General features: G+C 35.7%; 1 protein-coding gene across 8 annotated transcripts in view; it reads right to left on the minus strand.

Annotated features, from left to right (window-relative positions):
• LOC110642362 (uncharacterized) overlaps positions 1-23091 on the minus strand; it is a 70424-nt gene that overhangs the window by 23819 nt on the left and 23514 nt on the right. For all 8 annotated transcript variants that reach the window (XR_002492430.2, XM_058131760.1, XM_021794373.2 and 5 more), the window contains 10 exons: positions 21542-21692; positions 21045-21131; positions 20869-20970; positions 20193-20251; positions 19949-20051; positions 17951-18136; positions 17755-17871; positions 3606-3886; positions 1922-3513; positions 583-1802 (listed from right to left, as the gene is read on the minus strand). Coding sequence is in view for 7 of the 8 variants with exons in the window: in XM_058131760.1 (XP_057987743.1) it covers positions 583-1802; positions 1922-3513; positions 3606-3886; positions 17755-17871; positions 17951-18136; positions 19949-20051; positions 20193-20251; positions 20869-20970; positions 21045-21131; positions 21542-21692 (3898 nt within the window). In the remaining variant the exon portion in view is untranslated. The remainder of the gene's footprint in view (positions 1-582; positions 1803-1921; positions 3514-3605; positions 3887-17754; positions 17872-17950; positions 18137-19948; positions 20052-20192; positions 20252-20868; positions 20971-21044; positions 21132-21541; positions 21693-23091) is intronic.

Raw genomic sequence — 23091 nt, forward strand, 5'->3', positions numbered from 1 at the left:
AAAAAAGTTGTCCATTTTCAATATTGCTTTCAAAAAATAACTAAAGAAAAATGAAATGCAGTTTCAACAAGTAGGTGGAACTGAAATGCCAAATACAGCCTTGAACAAATAATAATGAAATTTTGCAATATAAGCATCTGTAGAAAAATGGAATTCTTGGAATGGCACTATACAATGCAAAATTTCTAAAGTGAACCCCTTTCTTTGACCAAGTCACATAATCTCCTTTTTTACTTATCAATTTGGCAAATGTATAATCCTGTGCCTCCTTACCCTAACATCATAGAAAATCGCATATGCAACTTCATATGCTAAGAAGGTTTTTGAGCAGTAAATATGCAACAGAAAAATGAAGTGAAAAACAATTTAACAGTGAATCTGATGTGGAAACTACATGAAGCAAAATCATATTCAAGTTAGAAATACATGGAGAGAAAGTGCTACGCAACTTAAAAAAATGAAATATTACGAAAATCATTGCAGAACTGCAACAAAAGATGCATTTGATGACCATTCATGCTGCCAGAAACTTCCCTTAACTGGAAGTTAAAATCTTATACTTAGCTACTCAGAGTGACATACCCTTTCATCAGATATCAGAAGTGAAACTTTCCTTAGCTGGATGTTGAAATCCATACTTGCAAATGAATATTGAGAAGTTCCAGCTTCAGGAATGTCAAAACGTACACCATACCAGAAGCAGAGTACTTGATGGGAAAGCCACACATCTAAATGATTAACTTGAACCCCAAGTTTGACATTGACAGGGTCCAACTGATTATGACAAATATCAGTCGTAATGCTAATTTGGGATATTTGGAATAAAGGCCAAGTCGTAATGCCCTTGTCCTTGCATATCTCTACAGTGCCACTTGTTGTCTCCAAAATAGATTTCAATTTCGCATTTCTACCTACCATGGATAGTTCACTACTACTACTATGCGTAGTAAGTATCATGAATTTGTAAATTTTCCCTTCAGTAACAGATGAAGAAACATTTTGAGGCCTCTCCTCTTGGACTTCAGATGTCCCTAATTCCCCATGTGCAGCTTCCATGGCCCAGAAAGGAAAATGAATTGTAAGGCCAATACTTTGTGACCTAACATTAAGGGCAACCAAATCCCTCTTTATGTGCTCCTTCACACGAGAAGTTGAACTTTTATTTAAAAGATAACTATGAGGAGCAGTAAGTGCCACATATTCAGTGAGATCAGCCATGTCTTTAGAAGAACTTTTTGATGATGCCTCCATTGCTACAGTTTCAGCCATTGTTTTAGAAAAGGAATTGTAAAGATCAATGACTGCAGACCAGTCTGAAACATGTAGCCAAATAGCCAGAGAAGGAAGAGAAATCTGAAACTCATTGTCACCTTTAGTTGACTTCGAGAAACATACCTGAAGAGCCGAGGCTGAGCAAGTATCAGTGCATTGTGCCATCATGACAGAATTACGCAATGAATACAGAGCTAAAGAGGAAAAAGTCATGTCCAAGTCTATAGGTGTCTCATTTATCAAAGATATAGAGCATATAAATCGCATATCAGTCTTGGCTATTGGTTGTGACAAAAATGAGTCCTTTCTTGATTGATACAAACTTATCGACAATGAATCAGTACAGAGTCGAGCCTCAGTAAAAACTGTGACTGAGGCAACAGTTGGAACTGCACCATTTTCCTTCAGACTTCTCTTCAACTGAAAAAAGTGTAAAACATCAGAGGTGAAACATTTGGATTCATTGTCAATTGAAGAGAACTGATTTATGACATCCATTAGTGCCTCAAATCCATCCAAAGTGTAGCAGTCTATCATTAAAGAAAAAAGAAAAACATAGGCATTAGCTAAAAAGGACCAGAATTACATAAACAAAAATGAACAGTAAGCTAATCGTTCAATGGGAATTTTGAATGGCAAAAGTACCTACCATCAGCAATAAGTTGACAGTTGGCAATCCTTGACATGACACATGTGGAAGCAAAGGACCTATCAAGGCGGGATTCACTTTCACAGGGCAGTCTAACCCAAACATCAGCACTAAGTGGTGCAATTAGTACTACATTGCCACATCCTGTATCTTCGTCGAGTATTAAGCAACCATATTCATCATCCTTACACAACAGGAGTGATAGAATTAAATCCCTTCCAAATATGTTCAAACAGTGATTTGCTTTGGCAACTTTATGTGCTAGAACCTTGCACTCAGGGGGAATATCCTTCAATACATCATTTGTAGAGCATTCAAGGATTAAACTACAATACAGCTGGTGAAGTTCTATCTTTAGATATTGATGCTCATCTCGTTCTACCGGCAAAATCAAAGTGGACTCCAGAATCTCAAACTTATAAACGACCAGGCTCCCTTTTTCTGTTGCAACAGAATCACGATTTTCAGCAACCGGCTGCTCACTCAAATTTGGAATCCAATCAGATAATAAAAAATAACCTATTAGGATGGCCAGATACTCAGGTGGTAGAAAGCAGCATACATGCTGAACACCAATGCTTACTTCAAGTTGAGAGGTCACTGATAAAGCATGTCCTTTTCTCACACGTAAATTTAAGATAGAAGAAAGATTTGGTAATGAGGGGCCCCAAAGAAAATCTTTGAAATTTTTAGTCCACCACGGTGATGTGAGTATCAATCCCTCTATGGAACACAACAAATCCATGTAGTTATCATAAATTAGAAGTGATGATTTAGAGTTTGGTATTGTAACAGTTCCAACAACACAAGAGGAATCATGGAAATGCACTCTGACTCCACAGAGATTTATATCAAAATTAAAAATATTTGTCTCACATAAACTTCCTGGTGCAGGAAATGTATCCATTCCAGATGTATGAATCACTGGTGAGGCATGAAAGGTTCTAGATTCCTTCTTCATATTGCATTTTGGACTTCTGAGTTTTCTATCTTTTAGCTTAAAATATTTCTTCCAGTCAGGAATGGAATGATGAAGTGAACTCTCAAGGCTACCAAGAGAACCAGAATTGGAGATTGTAATGAAGGGATAGCAGTCCAAAGAAATGCTAGCATGGTCAGAGGACCCACCTTCAGAGAAATTAGAGTAACCAAACCTTCGAAACTGAAAATCAGGCCTTTTATTTGTATTTTTACCATCCATCCCAGAGCTACAGGATTTCTCATATGCATAAGATACACCATATGTTGATAATCTTTCATAAAACCCAATTAAGAGGCCAAATATATGGGGATAGCAATGGAGATCAGCATCATTTAAGCCAATTGCAAACTTGTGGGAAACAAAGTCTACACTTCTGTGAGCCTCATAATGCATAAGAAAGAATGCTTCAATAAGTCCATTGTCGTCACTAGGATTTCCATCTTGATTGCTATTTCCAACATGCAAGTCTTGATGCTTTGCAGCACCAGAAGCAAAATGATTGCCAGATGAGAACAGAGTACAACCATCATTTTCATTTCTTAATGGGGAAGTTGTGACCTTTAATGCTTTGGTACAGATGAAACACTCATCAAATTCTGTATGAGAGTACCTGCAGTTTACACAAAAGTCATAGAAGCATAGTTGTGAGGTTTGAAAGTCTCAGCAATAAGAATCAAATGCAGGAAACATGGTACAACATACCAAATATCTAATTCTTTAAGGAGAAGCACAAGCTTAGAACTACTTTCTCGATCATTTGCAAGGTCAACACGGAAACCCAGAGACTCCAACTTTGCATTAATAGAGAAACCAAAAATAGAAGCCCAAGGTTGATTTGACATGGCATTAACTGCAAAGGGATTTTTGGGTATCAAAGATCTAGTTGTCGAATGCAGCATGTGTAGATGCACTACCAATGCCATTATTGATTCATATATTGGGGGAGAAAATTCAGCAATAAGTGACGGTACAATGATGGAAACCTGAAATTGAAAAAATGATCAAACAGAGCTGAAATCCCGAAAATAAAGTCCATCAAAATAATTTGGACAAAACACATTAGTCATTACTAAGATGTAAAGAATTCCAAGATCACATTGTTTGACTAATTACCAGAAAAGCAAAACAAAAGGAAAAAGCAGAAAGATAAACCATTTATTTAGACAATGAGCAATTGACCCTACACATAATGAAAACCTAACCAAAACTATACTCTATACACAATCAAAATAGATGTAACGTACTTTTATAATCACATTCACATCTCTACTGATGCGGGGCGTGACCTTAGAATCAGCAAAACACACGCCTGAGGTTGTGTATGAATCAGCTCGCAAAGAATGGAGGTTGTAGAGCATCACACCCTAGGGTGTTTGACAATGTTAAAATAGGATTGTATGTATTTGTAAATTAGGGGATTGACTCGATCCCCATAATCAAGGGATTCCTTGATTATGCATATCTTTCCTAGATAGGGTTATGAAATTGTATGTATATGTTGTTGATAGCTTGAGAAAATATACAATAAAAATTCCCCAAAAAAAATCTTTTCTTTCTCTTCTAATTTTTTCATGGCATCAGAGCCTAAAAAGGCCTAACCTTTTTTTTCTTTCCTTCCTCCATCAATTCTTTTCTTTTTGTCCCCAGAAAAAAAAGGCACTGCTGTTCTTAATTGACCATATTCTAGAAGGAGGTGGATTACAACATCAGCCCACAAAGCTTCCCCGGCCGCCGGCAACTCAGTTCCTAGAAGGCCGGCAACAGACTCCTCGCCATTAACTCCTATGCACCACCACAGTATTTCCGGCGTTGTTACATGTGCCAACGCATGACTCTTTTTCCGGTACCTCTTTGGCTGAAATAAACACTGGTAGACTCGTCTCTCGCTGGTGATTCTTCTCAGCCACAAGCACAACCTTGAACTTCTCTCTTCCTTTTGTCCAAAGAGAAACAATAGCTTGGACACTCTGTCTTTGAAGTATTTGGCAAAATCCTAGGACCCTTCTTCTCTTAAAGTTCATGTAAACACGGTGGTATCACTTTTGGTGTTGTTGCTAAGTCTACAAAATGACTGATAAACCGTTACTTGTACTAGAGTCGAATATGATCAATTTCTGTAGTACAATGCCACAAAACAATGGTCATCCTCCTCTATTATTTCAGCTGTCTAATCTGGTAATCTCTTTCCCTCTCATTTACAATCTTCAATTTCTTAATCTTCATGCTGGTGCTTTTGTCCCTTCTCCCAATATCTCTATTGTCACTTTAATTAATGGATAAAAAACTATGATTACTGAAATAAGGAAGGCACACCCACTTCCCTTAACCTCAATCTTGTTTGCTCCTGAATGTCCATATAATTTAATTTTCATTAGTAAACTAACCAAACAACTAAATTGTCATGTTACTTTTCTGCCGACCTCCTTCATAACTGTCTCGGTCATCTAAGTTTCACCAAATTTTAGAAAATGGTTCCCAACCTTTCTACTCTATCTTCCTTAGAATGTGCGTCATGTCATCTTGACAAAAACACTCGTACTTCATTTCCTAAAAGAATGAATAAGACGGCAACGTCTATTTTTAAAATTCTTCATTCAGATATTTGGGGCCAATGTGATGTTAAATCTACTATAGGTTTTCATTATTTTGTCATATTTATTGATGACTATTCTCATTGCACTTGGTTATTCTTAATGAAGAATCGTTCTAAACTGTTTTCCATCTTTCAAAAACTTTGTGCTGAGATACATGGATTTTTTTCCAGCTTTTTTTTTCAACTATTCCTCATGTGTCGCACCTCCATCCAGCCCTTGTTTTTAACCTGACCACAAGAGAATATATTTAAAACAATGGATTACTCTAAAGGAACAGAAGATGTTAAGATTTTTTTTCCAATGAAGAAGTTCAATCCTTAAGAAGTTTGCTGTTTCGACTTGAATCTTAATCTTCCACAATTCTCTCTTTCAATTTTGTCAAATTAGGTAATGTTTTTCTTGTCAATCTTGATAAATCTTATTGGGTTATAGATTCTGAAGCAAATAAACATATGACAGAATCTTCAAATAAATTTTCTAGCAATTCCCTATGCTCAGGAAAAGAAAAGGCCTATATAGCAAACATTTCCTTAACCACAATTTTTGGTACAAGTTCTATTACATGCACTCCCAAGATAAATCTCAATTCAGTTTTTCATATTCCTAGCTTTCCTACTAATCTTTTATCTACCAGTTCGATAACCCAAGCTCTTAATTGTAAAATTGAATCTTTTCCTACTCATTGCATATTTCAGGATTTGAGAACAAGGAAAACAATTGATAGTTGTAGATTGCGAAATGGTTTGTATTTATTAGATGACAGATGTGGACTCTCAAATCCTAAAGCAAACCAAGCTTTGTTAGGAAAGTCTATGAGTGTTAATGAAGAAATTATTCAATGGCATATGAGATTAGGACATCCACCCTTTTCTGCTCTAGAAAGGTTATATGCTAATTTATTTAATAATTACAACTCAGATTTACTAGTTTGTGATTCTTGTGAATTTGCTAAACACACAAGATAGTTTTATCCTTCCATAAATAATAAAAGTCTGGTCTCATTTATGACTATTCATTCTGATGTGTGAAAACCTTCTCAAACAGTTTATGTTTGGTTATAGATGGCTTGTCACTTTTGTTAAATATTGCACTAAGTTGACATGGGTCTATTTGATGAAAGCAAAAAACTGAAGTGTTTTCTTAGCAGTTTCACAAAATGATTTGCGCACGGTTTGATGCTAATGTTAAAATTTTAAGAACTAATAATGGCACATAATATATTAATGATGTTTTTCGTGTTTATTTGGATTCAAATGGTATAGTAAATCAAACTAATTGTGTCAATATAAGTGAACAAAATAAAGTATCTAAAAGAAAAAAGGTGACTTGATCTCTTATTTTTACTAGGAATCTTCCTATACCTTATTGGGGAGATGCAGTTCTTGCTATAGCATATCTTATTAATAGAATGCCTCTGAGAATACTAAACTTTAAGAGCCTTTTAGAGGTTTTACAATATCACAATTCTCACATTGTTCCTCCAAAGATCTTTAAAAGTGTCTGTCCTGTCCACAAAATAAATGGAAGTTAGAACTTAGAGATCTTAAATGTGTGTTTATAGAATACTCTAGGACTTAAAAGGGCTATAAGTGTTATCATCCTCCTACCAGGAAATATTTTGTCAGTATGAATGTTACCTTTAAAGAATCTGAGTCTTATTTCCCTATCAAGTCACCTCTTAAGGAGAAGCATAAGGCGAAAGCGGAAGATATCATTTTTCATAACTAGGCTATTAGGCTTCAAGGGGAGACTATTAGGCTTGGGTCACAATTTAGTAATGAGCCACCTATCCAAGACCAACCACCTCCTCAAACCCACGGAAATTGAATAGATCAGATTTGAGAACCTACATGCGTCAGAATAAGATAGATACAACCATTGAGCTTGATACACCTAATCAACCATGTTATGGAAAGTCAATCACTATGTTATGGAAAGTCAATCACTATATTATTTCTCTGTATATTTTGTATTCTGTATTCCTATTTAAGATTTCTTATTTAGGATTTCTTCCTAATTAGTAGAACACAATTATAGGAATCAATTGTATATATATACCCATGTACAGATTAATTGAAATGAATGAGAATCATCTCTTTCTACATGGTATCAGAGCAGGTCATCAATCTAGGGTGACTATTTGTTCTCACTACCCAGCTCAGGAGAGACCTTGGCCGCCGACCGGCCGTTTCAACCCCGATCAACATCGCCGGCTTCATCTCAACCCCCTCATTCCACCACTGTGTGCTGTTGCCTGATCCAGTATAACCATTAAAGGACTTTTGAGGTTTGGCTCTCAGATCCTATTTCGGTATTTGCTTGATTTGTGATTTTGGGTTATTTTGCTGCTATAAGCACTTTGGATTAGCGTTTCGGTTAGTTTTCTTTGTCTCAACAAATGGCAGACAATAAGAATGTTATTTCTGATGTGATTCTGGTGATGACTAAGATCACGGAACACAAACTTAATGGTTCGAATTACCTAGAGTGGAGTAAAACTGTTAGGGTCTATTTGCGTAGCATTGATAAGGATGATTACCTTACTAAAGATCCACCCACTGATGATACACGACAAACTTGGCTAAGGGAGGATGCTCGGTTGTTTTTGCAGCTTCGGAACTCGATTCATAGTGAGGTAATTAATTTAATTAATCACTGTGAATTTGTTAAGGAATTGATGGATTACTTAGATTTTCTGTATTCTGGTAAAGGGAATATCTCCCGTATTTGTGATGTTTGTAAGGCATTCTACCGTGCTGAGGAACTTAATGTATTGTTGCCTTTTAGTCCTGATGTGAAAATTCAGCAAGCCCAACGGGAGCAACTGGCTGTTATGAGTTTTCTTGCAGGCCTTCCTTCAGAGTATGAGACTGCTAAATCTCAGATTCTCTCTAGTTCTGAGATTTCCTCTTTGCATGAAACGTTCACACGGGTCCTTCGTACAGAGAGTACTCAATCTTCACAGCCTGCCAGTAGTGCTCTTATTAGTCGTAATCCAAATGGACAACAGGGTAATAGAAGAGGAAGTAGAGGAGGAATTACAGGCAACAGAAGTAATCAGCGTAATGGAGAGGCTAGTTCTAATCAGGACTCAAAAGGAATCATTTGTTATTATTGCCATGAGCCTGGCCATACAAAATATAATTGTCCGCAACTTCAGAAAAAAAATCAGCGATCACAGATGACAAATATGGCAGCAGAGAATTCTACAGTATCTTCCTCTGAGAAAACTATTTTGGTATCTGCAGAGATTTTGCACAATTTTCCCAGTATCAGGCATCTCTAAAGCCTACGGTTCCTCACATCGCGATCACGAGTCGTAAATCCACTACATGCCTTGTGTCTTCTTCATCCAAATGAGTTATTGATTACAGTGCGATCACATGACAGGTAATTCTAGTCTTCTATCTGCTTTTCAGTCTAATCTCACTTCCTCTACTGTTACTTTAGCTGATGGTTCTACTTCTTGTGTCATGGGTTCTGGAACTGCGAACCCGACTTCGTCGATTTCTTTGTCTTCTGTTTTGTGTCTATCAAAATTCTCTTTTAATCTACTTTCTGTTAGTAAACTTACTCGTACCTTAAATTGTTCTGTTTCCTTTTTTCCTGACCAGTGTTTGTTTCAGGATCTTACGAGGAAGCAGATTATTGGTAGAGGACGCGAGTCAGGTGGTCTCTACATTCTGGAAAATCATGTACCGCGATCGCTTGTTTGCTCCAGTACTTTAACACCTCTTGAAGCTCATTGTAGATTGGGTCATCCTTCTTTGTCTACCATGAAGAAGCTGTGTCCTCAATTTCAGTCTTTATCAGTACTAGAATGTGAGTCGTGTCAGTTTGCAAAACATCATCGTTTGCCTTCTGTGTCTAGAGTCAATAAACGGGCTTCATCTCCTTTTGAGTTAGTTCATTCTGATATTTGGGGTCCTTGTTCTGTTACATCTAAAACTGGATTTCGTTATTTTGTTACTTTTGTTGATGATTACTCTCGTGTTACCTGGTTATATTTAATGAAGAATCGTTCTGAGTTATTTTCTATATTTTGTGCATTTTGTAATGAAATCAAAACTCAATTTAATATTTCTGTGCGCATATTAAGAAGTGACAATGCCAATGAATACTTTTCAGCACAATTTCAGCCTTACATGACACAAAATGGCATTCTTCATCAGTCTTCCTGTGTGGATACCCCATCCCAAAATGGTGTGGCCGAAAGAAAAAATCGTCATCTTCTTAAGGTAACTCGTGCTCTTCTTTTTCAGATGAAAGTACCTAAACATTTTTGGACGGATGCAGTTTCTACGGCATGTTTTTTGATCAATCGTATGCCGTCTTCTGTCCTTAATGGGGATATTCCTTATACTACTTTATTTCCTACAAAATCTTTGTTCCCTATTGAACCCCGTATTTTTGGTTGTACCTGTTTTGTGCGTGATGTTCGTCCACAGGTTATTAAATTGGATCCAAAATCTCTCAAATGTGTCTTCCTTGGGTACTCCCGGCTTCAAAAAGGGTACCGTTGTTTCTCTCCTACTCTTAATCGTTATCTTATTTCTGCAGATGTCACATTTTTTGAGTCCACTCCATTTTTTCCTCAATTATCTGTGTATGAGAATCAGGGGGAGGAGGATGATCTCTTAATATACACTGTCCAACCAATGTCTAGTCCTCTCCCACAGCCTGTTCCTTCTGTCTCTAGACCTACTCGACCTCCCGTTGTTCATGTTTATTCCAGGAGATTGGAGATTCCTGACTCAGATCCTCCACCAAGTACTTCGTTGGGAGATCCTATACCTCATACTAACCATGATTCTGATCTAGACTTACCCATTGCTCTTCGTAAAGGTAAACGTTCATGTACTTACCCTATCTCTTCTTTTGTTTCTTATAATCAATTGTCTTCTTGTTCTCGGTGTTTTGTTACTTCTTTAGACTCTGTTCCTATCCCTAATACTGTTGATGAGGCCTTTGTCTCATCCCGCCGGTGTGATGCTATGAAAGAGGAAATGGAGGCTTTAGATGCTAATGGTACATGGGAACTATTGCCTTTGCCCACTGGTAAGAAAGCTATTGGTTGCAAATGGGTATATACAGTAAAGGTAAATCCTGATGATTCTGTGGCTAGGTTAAAAGCACGCCTTGTAGCAAAAGGATATGCTCAGACATATGGGGTTAATTACTCTGATACTTTTTCTCCTGTAGCTAAACTTACTTCTATTCGCTTGTTTATCTCTTTAGCAGCTACAAATGATTGGCCCCTGCATCAATTGGATATCAAGAATGCTTTCCTTCATGGTGATCTTCAGGAGGAGGTGTATATGGAGCAACCACCTGAGTTTGTTGCTTAGGGGGAGTTGGGTAAAGTTTGTAGGCTTCGGAAGTCTCTTTATGGCTTGAAACAAAGTCCTAGGGCATGGTTTGGGAGATTCAAAGAAGCGAGACAGAATTTGGTATGCAAAAGAGTAAGTGTGATCACTCAGTATTTTATAGGCAATCTGAGGCTGGTCTAATTCTCTTGGTAGTCTATGTGGATGACATTGTCATCACTGGGAGTGACTCTGCAGGTATTTCATCTCTTAAAACCTTCCTCCAAACTCGGTTTGGACCAAAGACTTGGGATTGTTAAAGTATTTCTTGGGTATCGAAGTTATGAGAAGTAAGAAGGGTATTTTCTTGTCTCAAAGAAAATATGTCCTCGATCTATTGACAGAGACAGGAAAATTAGGTGCCAAGCCTTGTAGCGCACCAATGACTCCAACTTTACAATTATTAGCAGGGGATAGTGAGTTGTTTGAAGATCCAGAGAGATACAGGAGATTGGTAGAAAAATTGAACTACCTTACAGTCACTCGTCCTGACATTGCTTATGCCGTTAGTGTGGTAAGTCAGTTTATGTCTTCCCCAACTGTTGCTCATTGGGAAGCCTTGGAACAAGTCTTGTGTTATCTGAAGGGCGCTCCAGGAAAAGGTTTGCTATATGGTAATCATGGGCATTTGAATGTTAAATGTTTTTCAGATGCCAATTGGGCTGGATCTAAGGTTGACAGGAGGTCAACTACTGGATATTGCGTTTTTATTGGAGGAAATTTGGTGTCTTGGAGAAGCAAGAAGCAGAGTGTAGTTTCTCGTTCTAGTGCTGAATCCGAATACAGAGCCATGGCACAATCAGTATGTGATGTAATGTGGATACTTCAATTACTAGATGAGACAGGTTTTAAGACCACCCTGCCTGTAAAATTGTGGTGTGATAATCAAACTGCTCTTCATATTGCTATATTGCTTCTAATCCAGTGTTTCATGAGCGGACCAAACATATTGAGATTGATTGTCACTTTATTCGTGAAAAGATTCAACAACAGATAATCTCAACAGGACACATCAAAACTGGAGAGCAGTTAGGAGATATTTTCACAAAAGCTCTGAATGGAGCTAGGATTGACTACATTTGTAACAAGTTGGGCATGATTAACATCTATGCTCCAACTTGAGGGGGAGTGTTATGGAAAGTCAATCACTATGTTATGGAAAGTCAATCACTATATTATTTCTCTGTATATTTTGTATTCTGTATTCCTATTTAGGATTTCTTATTTAGGACTTCTTCCTAATTAGTAGAACACAATTATAGGAATCAATTGTATATATATACCCATGTACAGATTAATTGAAATGAATGAGAATCATCTCTTTCTACAAACCAGCATCGCTGAAATCAGTTCTCAAAGAATGTGACTTGTCTTCTTTAATTCTAGATGATCCTAATTCCGTTTCTGAGTTTAATTCTAATTCTATTATTGATGATCTCAATGTTCCAATTGCTCTCAGAAAGGGAGTTAGGGCTTGTAGCCTTGTACTAAGCATTCCATTTCTAATTTTATTTCCTATGACTCTTTGTCTCCTTCCTATACAGCTTTTGTCCTATCTGTTTCTTCTATTTCTATCCCACAGGGTTAGAAGGAAGCATGTCTTCATCTAAAATGGAAGGTAGTTATGGTAGAGAAGATGAGAGCTTTGTTAAAAAAAGAGACATAGGACCTTGTTTCTCTTCCATTGGGAAAGAGACTAGTGGGATGCACGTGAGTATTCAAAGTAAAATATGATGCTTCCATGGAAATGTACAAAGTCATCTTAATGGCTAAAGGTTTCACTTAAACATATGGGGAGAATTATCATGACAATTTTGCCCCTATTGCAAAGATGAATACCATCAGAATCTTATTGTCATGCGCAACAAATATTGAATGAGACTTATAGCAATTTGATGTAAAGAATGCTTTCCTGCATGGAGACTTAAAGGAGGAGGTGTAGATGTAAATTCCCCCAGGGTTTGATGATGTAGAACAAAAGAAAAGTTTGCAGGCTGAAAAAAACTTTGTATTATCTAAAGCAGTCACCCAAAACATGGTTTGACAAATTTAGTAACGCCATGATCTCCTTTGGATACTATCAAAGCAATGCGTATCATACTATAGAGGTAAGATAATGTTACTTATTGTTTATGTTGATAACATAGTTATGACAGGAGATGATAAGGAGAAGATTGCTCATCTGAAAGAACTCTTGGCCCAAAAGTTTAAGATTAAAGACTTGAGTAGATTAAGGTACTTCCTTGGAATAGAGGTTGCTAGATCATACAAAGGAATCTTTTCTCAAAGAAAATATATTTTAGACCTCATACAAGAAATAGACATGTTGAGCTATAAATCTGCAAAATCTCCTATTGAAACTAATCATAACCTCCAAGCAGGAGTTAAACAATCAGTTGACTTAGGCAGATATCAAAGGTTGATTGGGAGATTAATTTATCTCTCACACACTAGACCATACATAGCATATGCAGTAAGTTTACTGAGTCATATATACATGATCCTTGAGCACCTCACTTAGAAGCTATTTTCCGCATTTTTAGGTATCTAAAAACTACACCTGGAAAAGGACTTCTTTTTTCGAAGCATGGTCATCTCAAGATAAAAGCTTTTACAAATGCTGAGGCTAAATCTCTTGATGATAAGAGGTTTACATTAGGTTATTGCACCTTTGTTGGTGGTAACCTAGTTACTTTGAGAAGCAAGAAACAAAATATGACAATTAGATCAAGTGCAGAAGCAGAATTTAGGGCTATAGAAAAAAATATCTATGAGCTGTTATGGTTACGAAAATTGATGGAAGAATTGAAGTTCCTAGAGACCAATAATTTATCTTTACTTTGTGACAACAAAACTGTTATTAATATTGTCCACAATCCAATACATGATAGGACTAAGCACATAGAGATTCATCGACACTTCATAAAGGAGAAGATTATAAATTGTTCATTGACTATGACTTATGTGACTTCAAAGGAGCAATTGGCTAATATATTTACAAAAGGTCTAAGTATCAAAGTATTTCACACTTTAGTTTGCAAGTTGGACATGCATAATATCCATGAACCAACTTGAGGGGGAATGCTAAAATCCCTTGATTTTAGGAATACAGATTATTAGACATTAATTGTATTTTCCTATTGCAATTAGCTTCCTATTTTTTAGTTTCCTATTTAGGTTTGATTCTTTGTATATAAATAGGAGCCTTGTCTATCTTTTTTTTACAATTACAAAATACACAAAAAATTCCCTCAAATATCAGTTTCTTTCATCAATTGTTTACCACCATCATATCATGCCTTTGTTACAAATTAATCCATTGTCTCAATACCTAAGATTGTGGCAAAAGCAATGTCTCATCTTGGTTGGCGATACACTAATTGAGGAAATGATGGCTCCTCATGATAATGGTACTAGAGAGATAGTTCCCTATCAAATCGTAAAATTACAGTTGGATTTCGTTGGGTGTTTACAGTTAAGGTAGGGCCATATGGGAAAATTGATTGTTTCAAAGCTCGATTGGTTGCCAAATGCTATACTTAGATATTTTGCCTTGATTATGGTGATACTTTTTTTCTTGTTGCAAAGATTGCTTCTGTTCGCCTTCTTATCCCTATAACAACCATGTTTCATTGACCTCTTCATCAGTTGGAAATTAAAAATGCCTTTTTACTTGGCGAACTTGCTGAAAAAGTATATATGGAACAACCACCAAGCCATTTAGTTATTTAATAGATTATGTTAGTTTGAAACAATCCCCAAAAGCACGGTTTGGTCGGTTTCATGTTGTTGCTCAACAATTTGGGATGCATCGAAATGAAGTAAACCATTCAGTTTTCTATCTACATTCTTTACATGGCAAGCATATTCATTTGATAGTTTCAATCTTTCACTTGCTACTTTTCTCCTATCTTTTCTATTCTTCTAAATTTGAACAACACAAAACATAATAGATTGAGCCACTTCAAGTAAATGTTTATTCTTTCTTTCAAAAACCACATTTTCTTCACTAGTGTTGACACAATTAGCTTGCTGCAATATGCAATTTGAATCTAAATAGGCACGAAAAACTCACATTCATGTATTTTGCACTATTATCAGTTATTAGAATTCTTACCTAAGCATCAAACTATGTACAAATAATTTTGCGAAATTGTTGGAAGCAACAAAAAACTTCATTTTTGCTTTCATCAAATAAAGCCAAGTTAGTATAATGCAACAATCAACAAAGGTAACAAACCATCTATAACAAGCGAGAAGAGAAACTGTTTGGATAGACCCTTATACATTAGAATGAATAGTTATAAAAAAAATCGAACTCCTATTTTTTTTATTTAAGGATAAGAATGTCATGTGTGTTTAGTAAGTTCACAAGCATCACAAACTAACAAATCCAATTTGCATTGTCTAAACAAAGTAGGATATCAACTTTCTAAAGCAAAAAAGGAAGGATGTCCTAATCGTCTATGTCATTCCATGATTTCTTGATTAGCACTCATGGATTGTCTTAACAAAGCTTTGGTCTAAGGAACCACAATTGTCATCCTAAAGATATAAGCCATTTCGCAATTTACCATGCTAATCATTTTCCCCATTTTCAACTCATGGAATAAGCAATGACTAAGAAATAATTCAATTTTGCAATCAAGGGCTTTAATAATAAAGCTAACAAACAAAATATTAATAAGAAAGCTAGGAACATGAAGAATTGAGGATATATTTATATTCGGAGTACATTCAACATAACTTATTCCAGAAATAGAGGCCAAAGAACCATCTAGCATACAAACTTTTTCTTTTCCTGAACAAGGAGAATAGGTTTAAAATTTTATTAAAGAGCATGAAAAGATTTTTCAAGATTGACAAGAAAAGCATTTCCTGTTTTAACAAAATTAGAAGAAGAAATTGTGGTAAGTTGAGAATTAAGCTAAGATAACAAACGCCTTAGGGTTTGTTATCTTAGCATTACCTGTTTTAACAAAATTAAAAGAAGCAACTGTGATAGGTTGAGAATCAAGTTAAGATAACAAATGCCTTAGGGTTTGAACTTTTTCATTAGAAAGGATTATAGTGTTGCTTGTTTCTTCAAAGAAATCCACTGTTTCAGACACATTTGCTTGTGGCCTTAATGACCCCATCCGTTTGCCTCCATGCAATTTCCAACATTGCTCTTTACTAGGTTAGAACTTGCCGTAATAATCACAGTGTAAGTGATCTTTGTTTGATGGACCACGGTTGGAAACATGTAACTGTTGTCCTGCTTTGTCAACAAAGGATGAATGAACCACAACACTCCTTTGACTCTCCTCTTGATGCACATATGAATATGTTGGCCTTAATTAACGCATGGGGTCCTTACCAAATACCTCAACCATTTTTTATCATATTCTATATTCAAGCCAACAAGAAAATTATATATGTGTTCTTTTTCAACCAATTTCTAAAATTTAACAACATTAGTAGCAAGTGGCTTGAAAGCCTTGAGAGTAATCAAGTTCCTACCATAAACCACTACATTCAACAAAGTATTGTGTAATAGTCATCTCACCTTGCTTTGTTCCATAAACCTCATTAAGAAGCTCATAAATCTGAGCATCAACATTCCAAATTGTGGCTGCACTGTTCAACAATAAATACCCTCGAGTATTCTGAGGTTGCAGATGAGCCAAGAAATCACAAGCGGATTCTCTGATTCCCGCTAATTATTGGTGGAAATGGTGATTTCTGGGCTTAGTTTATCTCCAATAATATGGCCCTGCAATCCTCAAGCTTGAATAAACAAAAGAGAGGATCTTGACGAGGCAAGATAATTAGTTCCATCAAATTTTGCGCAAATTATTTGCAAAGATGGGTCATCACTAATATAACCCATTTTAGTGTCAATTACAATCTTCTTTTTGCCAGCCATATTTGAACAAACAAAAGAAACATTGACTAGAATTCAAAAAATGGGCAATCGAATTAAAAAGTGCATACCAAGTTGGAACCAATGGATGGGAAGAGGCGCGACACGCAAGGAAGATCACCGGAGAAGAGAATGGCGGGAAAGGTCATTGGAAATAGACACGTATCAACGAGTGGAAAAAACCCAAGACGTGTGGTGACACATGGGACCATACACTTCACCAAATGACGACAAAACTTCAGGGACAAACTGATCAATGCCTGAGCTTCCTTCTGAGGTGGGTGGTGTCAGCCATCACCCACTGGGAAATGTCACTTAGAAGCTTGACCCATAAAACCCCAGGTTGGTCCTATAGAACTATGCCAAGAAATTTTGGTAAAGCTTTGATACCATGTAGAAATGAATTTTGGAGAGTTTCCCGTGTATTTGATTGAATATAAACTCTTTACATAGCTCCTATTTGTCTACAAAAGTTAATACTAGAATACGAAACTAGATACAATAAAACAACAACAACAAAAATAATAACAACAATCGCAAACTAATTGGAGTCAACTATATTGATCCTTTTTCGCCATTTAATTCTATTAGAACAAGGTTCGCATCAATATCTAAAATGTGTAGATCCTTTAATATTACGTCCATCCACGTCATCTTAGACTTTCCCCTTCTCCCTCCTTCCCCTACTAAGCTATCACAGTTCCATACTAGGGCATTTGATTCTCTACGTTGTACATAACCAAACCATCTAAAACAACCCTCTCTCATTTTACCTCCAATATGTGCTACAAGCATTCTTTGGTGGACATGATAATTTCTAATATTATCCATTATTGTGTTACTAGACATTCATCTTACATAGGAAACTAAAATACAATAAGGAAACTAGATACAATAGGAAACTAAAATACAACAAGGTAACTGTACAAAATTAATCCCTAAAATTAAGGATTCCCATAATTATGGGTTAGAATAGTTCTTGTTACCTCCAACTTTTTCAATATTGATTCATCAGAAATGATGCATGATGCAAAGGTGATCACAGCACAAAATTGCTCCAAGATAGTGACTGTTTGAGCATGTTGAGGCATCACTAACTTTAGCTGCAGCATATACAAGTTTTCATTTAGCAGCCCAATAACAAAACAAACCACATAATATCCAATGGAAATTGGAACAAACCTCAAAATTTTCAAGTTCAACAGCAAAGTAATTATAAAGATCTTGAACTAGGAAGTCTCTCAAAAAATTAATGGTGAATGTTGAGCTTGAGAACTGCTTCAGGATATTAGATTGTTCCTGAGTAGTGGAAGTAACAGACCCCACATCATATTTGGATGCATAAAGAAGAGATCCCATCTCCAAAACCTGCCCAATACAGCAGATCATACAGAATAGACATAAGTAGACAGAGAAAAGCAACTTCATGATTTTCATGCCAATAAATTTATTAAATAATGCTGAACTATTGAACAGAAAATCTCAAATAAATAAGAAAATTAAAAAATGTTCAATCACACTTTAAAGAAATGTGTCGAGATTTCATCTACATAATGTAATCGGTATTAAGTACAACATGACCTAGAAGCATTACACATTTCCGAGAATTTAACCCAAAATCGTTTAGAGTAGAGAAAGAGAATCCATATAGCCGACCCCAAATTTTTGGGATAAAGGCTGAGTTGAGTTGAGTTAATGTAATCAGTATAAAATTCACACTATATAGAAGGAATGCTTATCAATATCCAATTGACCTGAAGTTACATATATATGGGTCTCCCTGGTCAGTGGGCCTCATTTTTAAGTGACAAAAACCCAAAAAAAAAAAATTCATGCATTACCTTACTCTCCCTACTAAATATGTTCTTGCATTTGAAGCGTAGGGTGCTCTGGCTTGGGTGGTGCCATTATACAAATAGATAATTAAATAATTTTCATGGTCAAAGCCATCTGGTGAACAAATGGGTGGAGTAAAGTACAGAAGAAGAGGGTGAGTACTTGTTGTAGTAAGGAAGTAGGAAGAGAAAAGGTGCTCCTTGAACAATCATGGAGGGTAAGACAAGTATAGGTGAAAATGGAATGGCTCAATGTAATCAATTGGATCATTTTGGAACAGTTAAAAAGAATTGGGTTCCAAAAACGCCACAACCTGATGAGACCTATCCAAGCTAGGTCCAATATTAGGTCTAAGATTATTGTTTAGGCTTTGGTATAAGCATTGAAGACAAACACAAACTTGGTTCAACTAACTTGATTCAACCTTAATTCAATCTGGTTAAGTTAGCTGTGTGAACCATTTTACTTAGTGCATGCAATATCTAAGGGTTCTAGCAACAACTACGACAACATCAACTAAGCTTTAAACCCAAACTAGTTGGGGATCTATGACTATGACAGTTCTAGCACAGCCAAAATTCTTCATTGCACCTAAGTGATCCTAGGCCTAACTTTCAATTTTTTTCTTCCACTCCGATGACTTTGATAGGTTTAACTTTTCAATTAACACATTCGATATTCCATAATGGATACTGTTGGCAATTATGATATTTTCCTTAATACGTAGGATATGTCTCATTGAAGAATCCCATGATCATGAGAAACTCATGAGATTGATTACCAAAATCTTAGAAGTGACTTATGATTTATTGATAGCATTCCATATATATTATAGATGTTCCATTTTAAATATGGAATAGCATGTATTATGTAAAACACACAAATGAATAAAATGTAGCTCCTTTGAGGTTTTGTGTCCAAGGATGAAGGCTCTCGGTAGATGAACCACGTAAATCCTCCTCTTGCTAATTTTCTCATATTTTTCCTATCTTTCTAAAATTCAATAGATACTCCTAAACTGTATCGATCTTACCTTCCTTATATTTCCACACATCCATCTTAAAGTTCTCATCTTTGCCACACTAATTTTATGCAATATAAATTGTCAATCCACTCTTTTGGATATCTACTACGATCAACATAGGATCCATTACTCCTAGCAACGCAAGTTGCTTCTCAAACACTCTAATGCTCTAAAACACTCATGCTTAGAGCTTAAGCCTAACCACAAAGTGGGATTTACTTTACTAGAGGGAACAACTGCCTAGATCAAGAAGAAGAAAACAACACAATAATGAATTTAATTCAACATGATGTACCATTAAACATTCAAGAAATTATTACCAAGTTACATTGTTCTGAAATGGCAGTTCTCCCAGGAACATTAATAATTATATTCAAGATGCTAATTTCCCAACTTAGTTTTTTATGACTTGATAGTGCATACCTGCAAAAAGTAAATAAAAACATAAATATAAAGCTATATGCATGGATGACGTACAACATTTAAAAGGGGATATAACATCATTATTGTACAAAAGTTCTTATTTATCAAGGGCAACAGAGAGTTAAATTGGCCAAAACTCACTCAGCTTTTGATAATAAACGAGTCTTGGCATCTTTAAACCCATTTAATGACCAAAGGACCTGTAGTGGAATCAATATTGAAATTATCAACTAGAATAGTCTAATCCCATGCCACATCATTAGAAGAAAAATGGAAAGCACCATCATTCAATTATTAGATGGTGTCACATGATTGAACATCACAATATGATGAATAAACAAGACAGCATACCAGTGATATCAGACATCTGACTTTCTTTCTCCTCAAATTAAATGCTTAATATGTTTTAACTATGTAGACATTTGATTATCAGGCAAGTAACCAAAATATCACAAAATGCACATACCTTCTCAATTGAAGCTACTTTTAAGATTGTCAAATAGGGTCCTTGAACTTTATAATTTGTAACAACTGTGGCCCATACCCAATTTCACATGCCTTAATGAGAGAAATGGCTACAATTGCTACATGTTGTAAAATTGACAGACGCCTGTTGATAAGTTTAAAAGAAATGGCTACAATTTAACAAAGCACATAAAGTTTTCAATTTTTTGTCATCATGTGAAATTCTCAACCAAATGCACTGAAATGACATCTGCTCTACCCCAGGTATGTCATGCATAGCAACTAATGCTGAAGCGGCAGAAAATAGCAAACACAACAGTACAAACCATGATCAAATAGACATAAAACTCACCCTTTTGCTCTGAAATTCAAAGCATTGTAGTGCAGTGAAAAACTCCAGCAATTTTAGACAAAATTCCACATCACAATTAACTTCAAGTGGTTGGAGCATGACCTGCATGCAGATGATATGGACTAAAAGTTGCAAAGCAGACCTACTAAAAAATAGGACCCGGAATATGATAATACCTTCACTGATAATTCAACCTCTTGTTTTGGTAACACATCCACTTGGACTGTACAAGAAGTTGGCCTATCTTCCTGTTCTGTAAGAGACTGCAGATAAACAAGATTAAAATGATATCTTCTATATTGATTGGAACATAAGTAAATATTGAGAAAAATTACAGGAGATGCTGTTCATCAGCCAACTCAAGAACTAGTCAAAGAATAGCTTCAGTGCATCTTACCTTAGAAACAAAATTATACACAGGAATGAAGAGTTTCCCCAGTATATATAAGGAAATATATTACTTGTTTCATAGTTTTGGACATCACATACTCTACGATGATGGTTAATTTCCTAAACAACCAAGTAATAAAAGTACTATTATATCAGATCATCAGGGATGCAATATACTGCATCCTAACTCCTAAGACCATTTCTTTCCCTCAAACTTCAGAAGAAAAAACGACAAATATTCATACACTTGGAACATATATAGCTGACGTATAAGAATACAAACCCTTCCTATTTGTAGGATGACCATCTCATTAAATGGATAAACCATTTTTCCTGACTTAATGAAGCAAATTACTGCCGCTAACTCTTCCCAAAGTTTGCACTCTATAACTGCATCTCTAAAAAAGAAGTCAGCAATTCTTTCACTGGAATACCTGTAAAAGTGGTTATTGACTATTAATGAAACAATACCGACAAATAAGCAACAAAATCACAAAGTTGTTCAGTAAACAACTGTCAATAATATAATGGCAAAAGCAACTACAAATATTGACATCAGAATAGAGATAAGATCAGTCAAATCTCACAATTCCTTATCCTGTAGAATACATTTTTATTCAAAATCTTAAAAATCAGGAATTCTGTAGGCACCTTAAAATGGAGTATTAATAACAAAATCCCATTGTAAATGGAATAACCGAACATCAAGCATGCACTTGTGATTGCATCTCTTTGTAGTGACAAACGCATATACCACACATTTGGGGGACACTAATTAGTTGATCCTCGATTACGGCTGCAAATGAGCTAAGCCAAGCCAAGCTTTATCTAGCTTAGGCTTGGTTTATTTATTAAACAAGCTTCAAACTTAAGCTTCATTTTGGCTCATTTATTAAATGAGATGAGCCAGGTCACCTTGTTCATGTAATCGAATGAGCCTAAATGACCAAAAGATAGTGTTGTCAAAAGCACAAGCCGCCCTTAAGGAGAGAAGGTCCTCCATTGCTCAAGGTCCTAGGCGTTCGCCTGAGCAAAGTAAGGCGCAATTTATTCTAAAATAATAAATAATTAAATATACAATGTAAAAATGTCTAATATATTACACAATCAATAAATTGCCAAATTTCATATTCATATTTTATAATATATTATATGTTTTAAACTTTAAGATCAAAAGCATTCCTCTAATAACACAAAATGTTGAAACAAAAACCATAAAAGCACATCATATAATTTAAAATTCTAGATGCATTGTTCAATGTCATTTATTCTGTCAAGCAAACTCAAAATTCTAATTCTCTAGTCATTGTGTGGATGCCAAAAGGTGATAATAAATCAGGCCAGCTTTTCTCATTCACTACTTTTTTTTTTTTTTTTTAATTTCTCGCCTTGAGGTGTCTGGTGAGAGGTAATGACTTGTCTGGGCACCTAGGCAGCACCTAGTTGAAGCCGCCTCGCCTGGGTGCTTAAATCATATATATATATATTAAATCATTCATAAATTTGATTAAAGAATTGAATATTTATTTTAAATGCCTTAATATACTTAGCAATATTTTTTAAAGATATTGTATGATACACTTTATTGTGCGCACAGTGGGAGGTAACACAAGAGATTTTCCTATCTCAGTTGGATTACACCAAGTTTTAACTGTAAGCCCTTACCTTTTTACATTAGTTTTAGATGAATTGACGAAACATATACAAGAGAGTATCCCTTGGTGCATGATGTTTGCGAATGATATAGTTCTGATAGATGAGACGCGAGAATGAGTAAATAGAAAATTAGAGCTTTGGAGAAGTACTCTAGAGTCAAAGGGATTTAAGTTAAGT

Source organism: Hevea brasiliensis, chromosome 13 (genome assembly GCF_030052815.1).
Source record: "Hevea brasiliensis isolate MT/VB/25A 57/8 chromosome 13, ASM3005281v1, whole genome shotgun sequence".
NCBI lineage: Eukaryota > Viridiplantae > Streptophyta > Magnoliopsida > Malpighiales > Euphorbiaceae > Hevea > Hevea brasiliensis.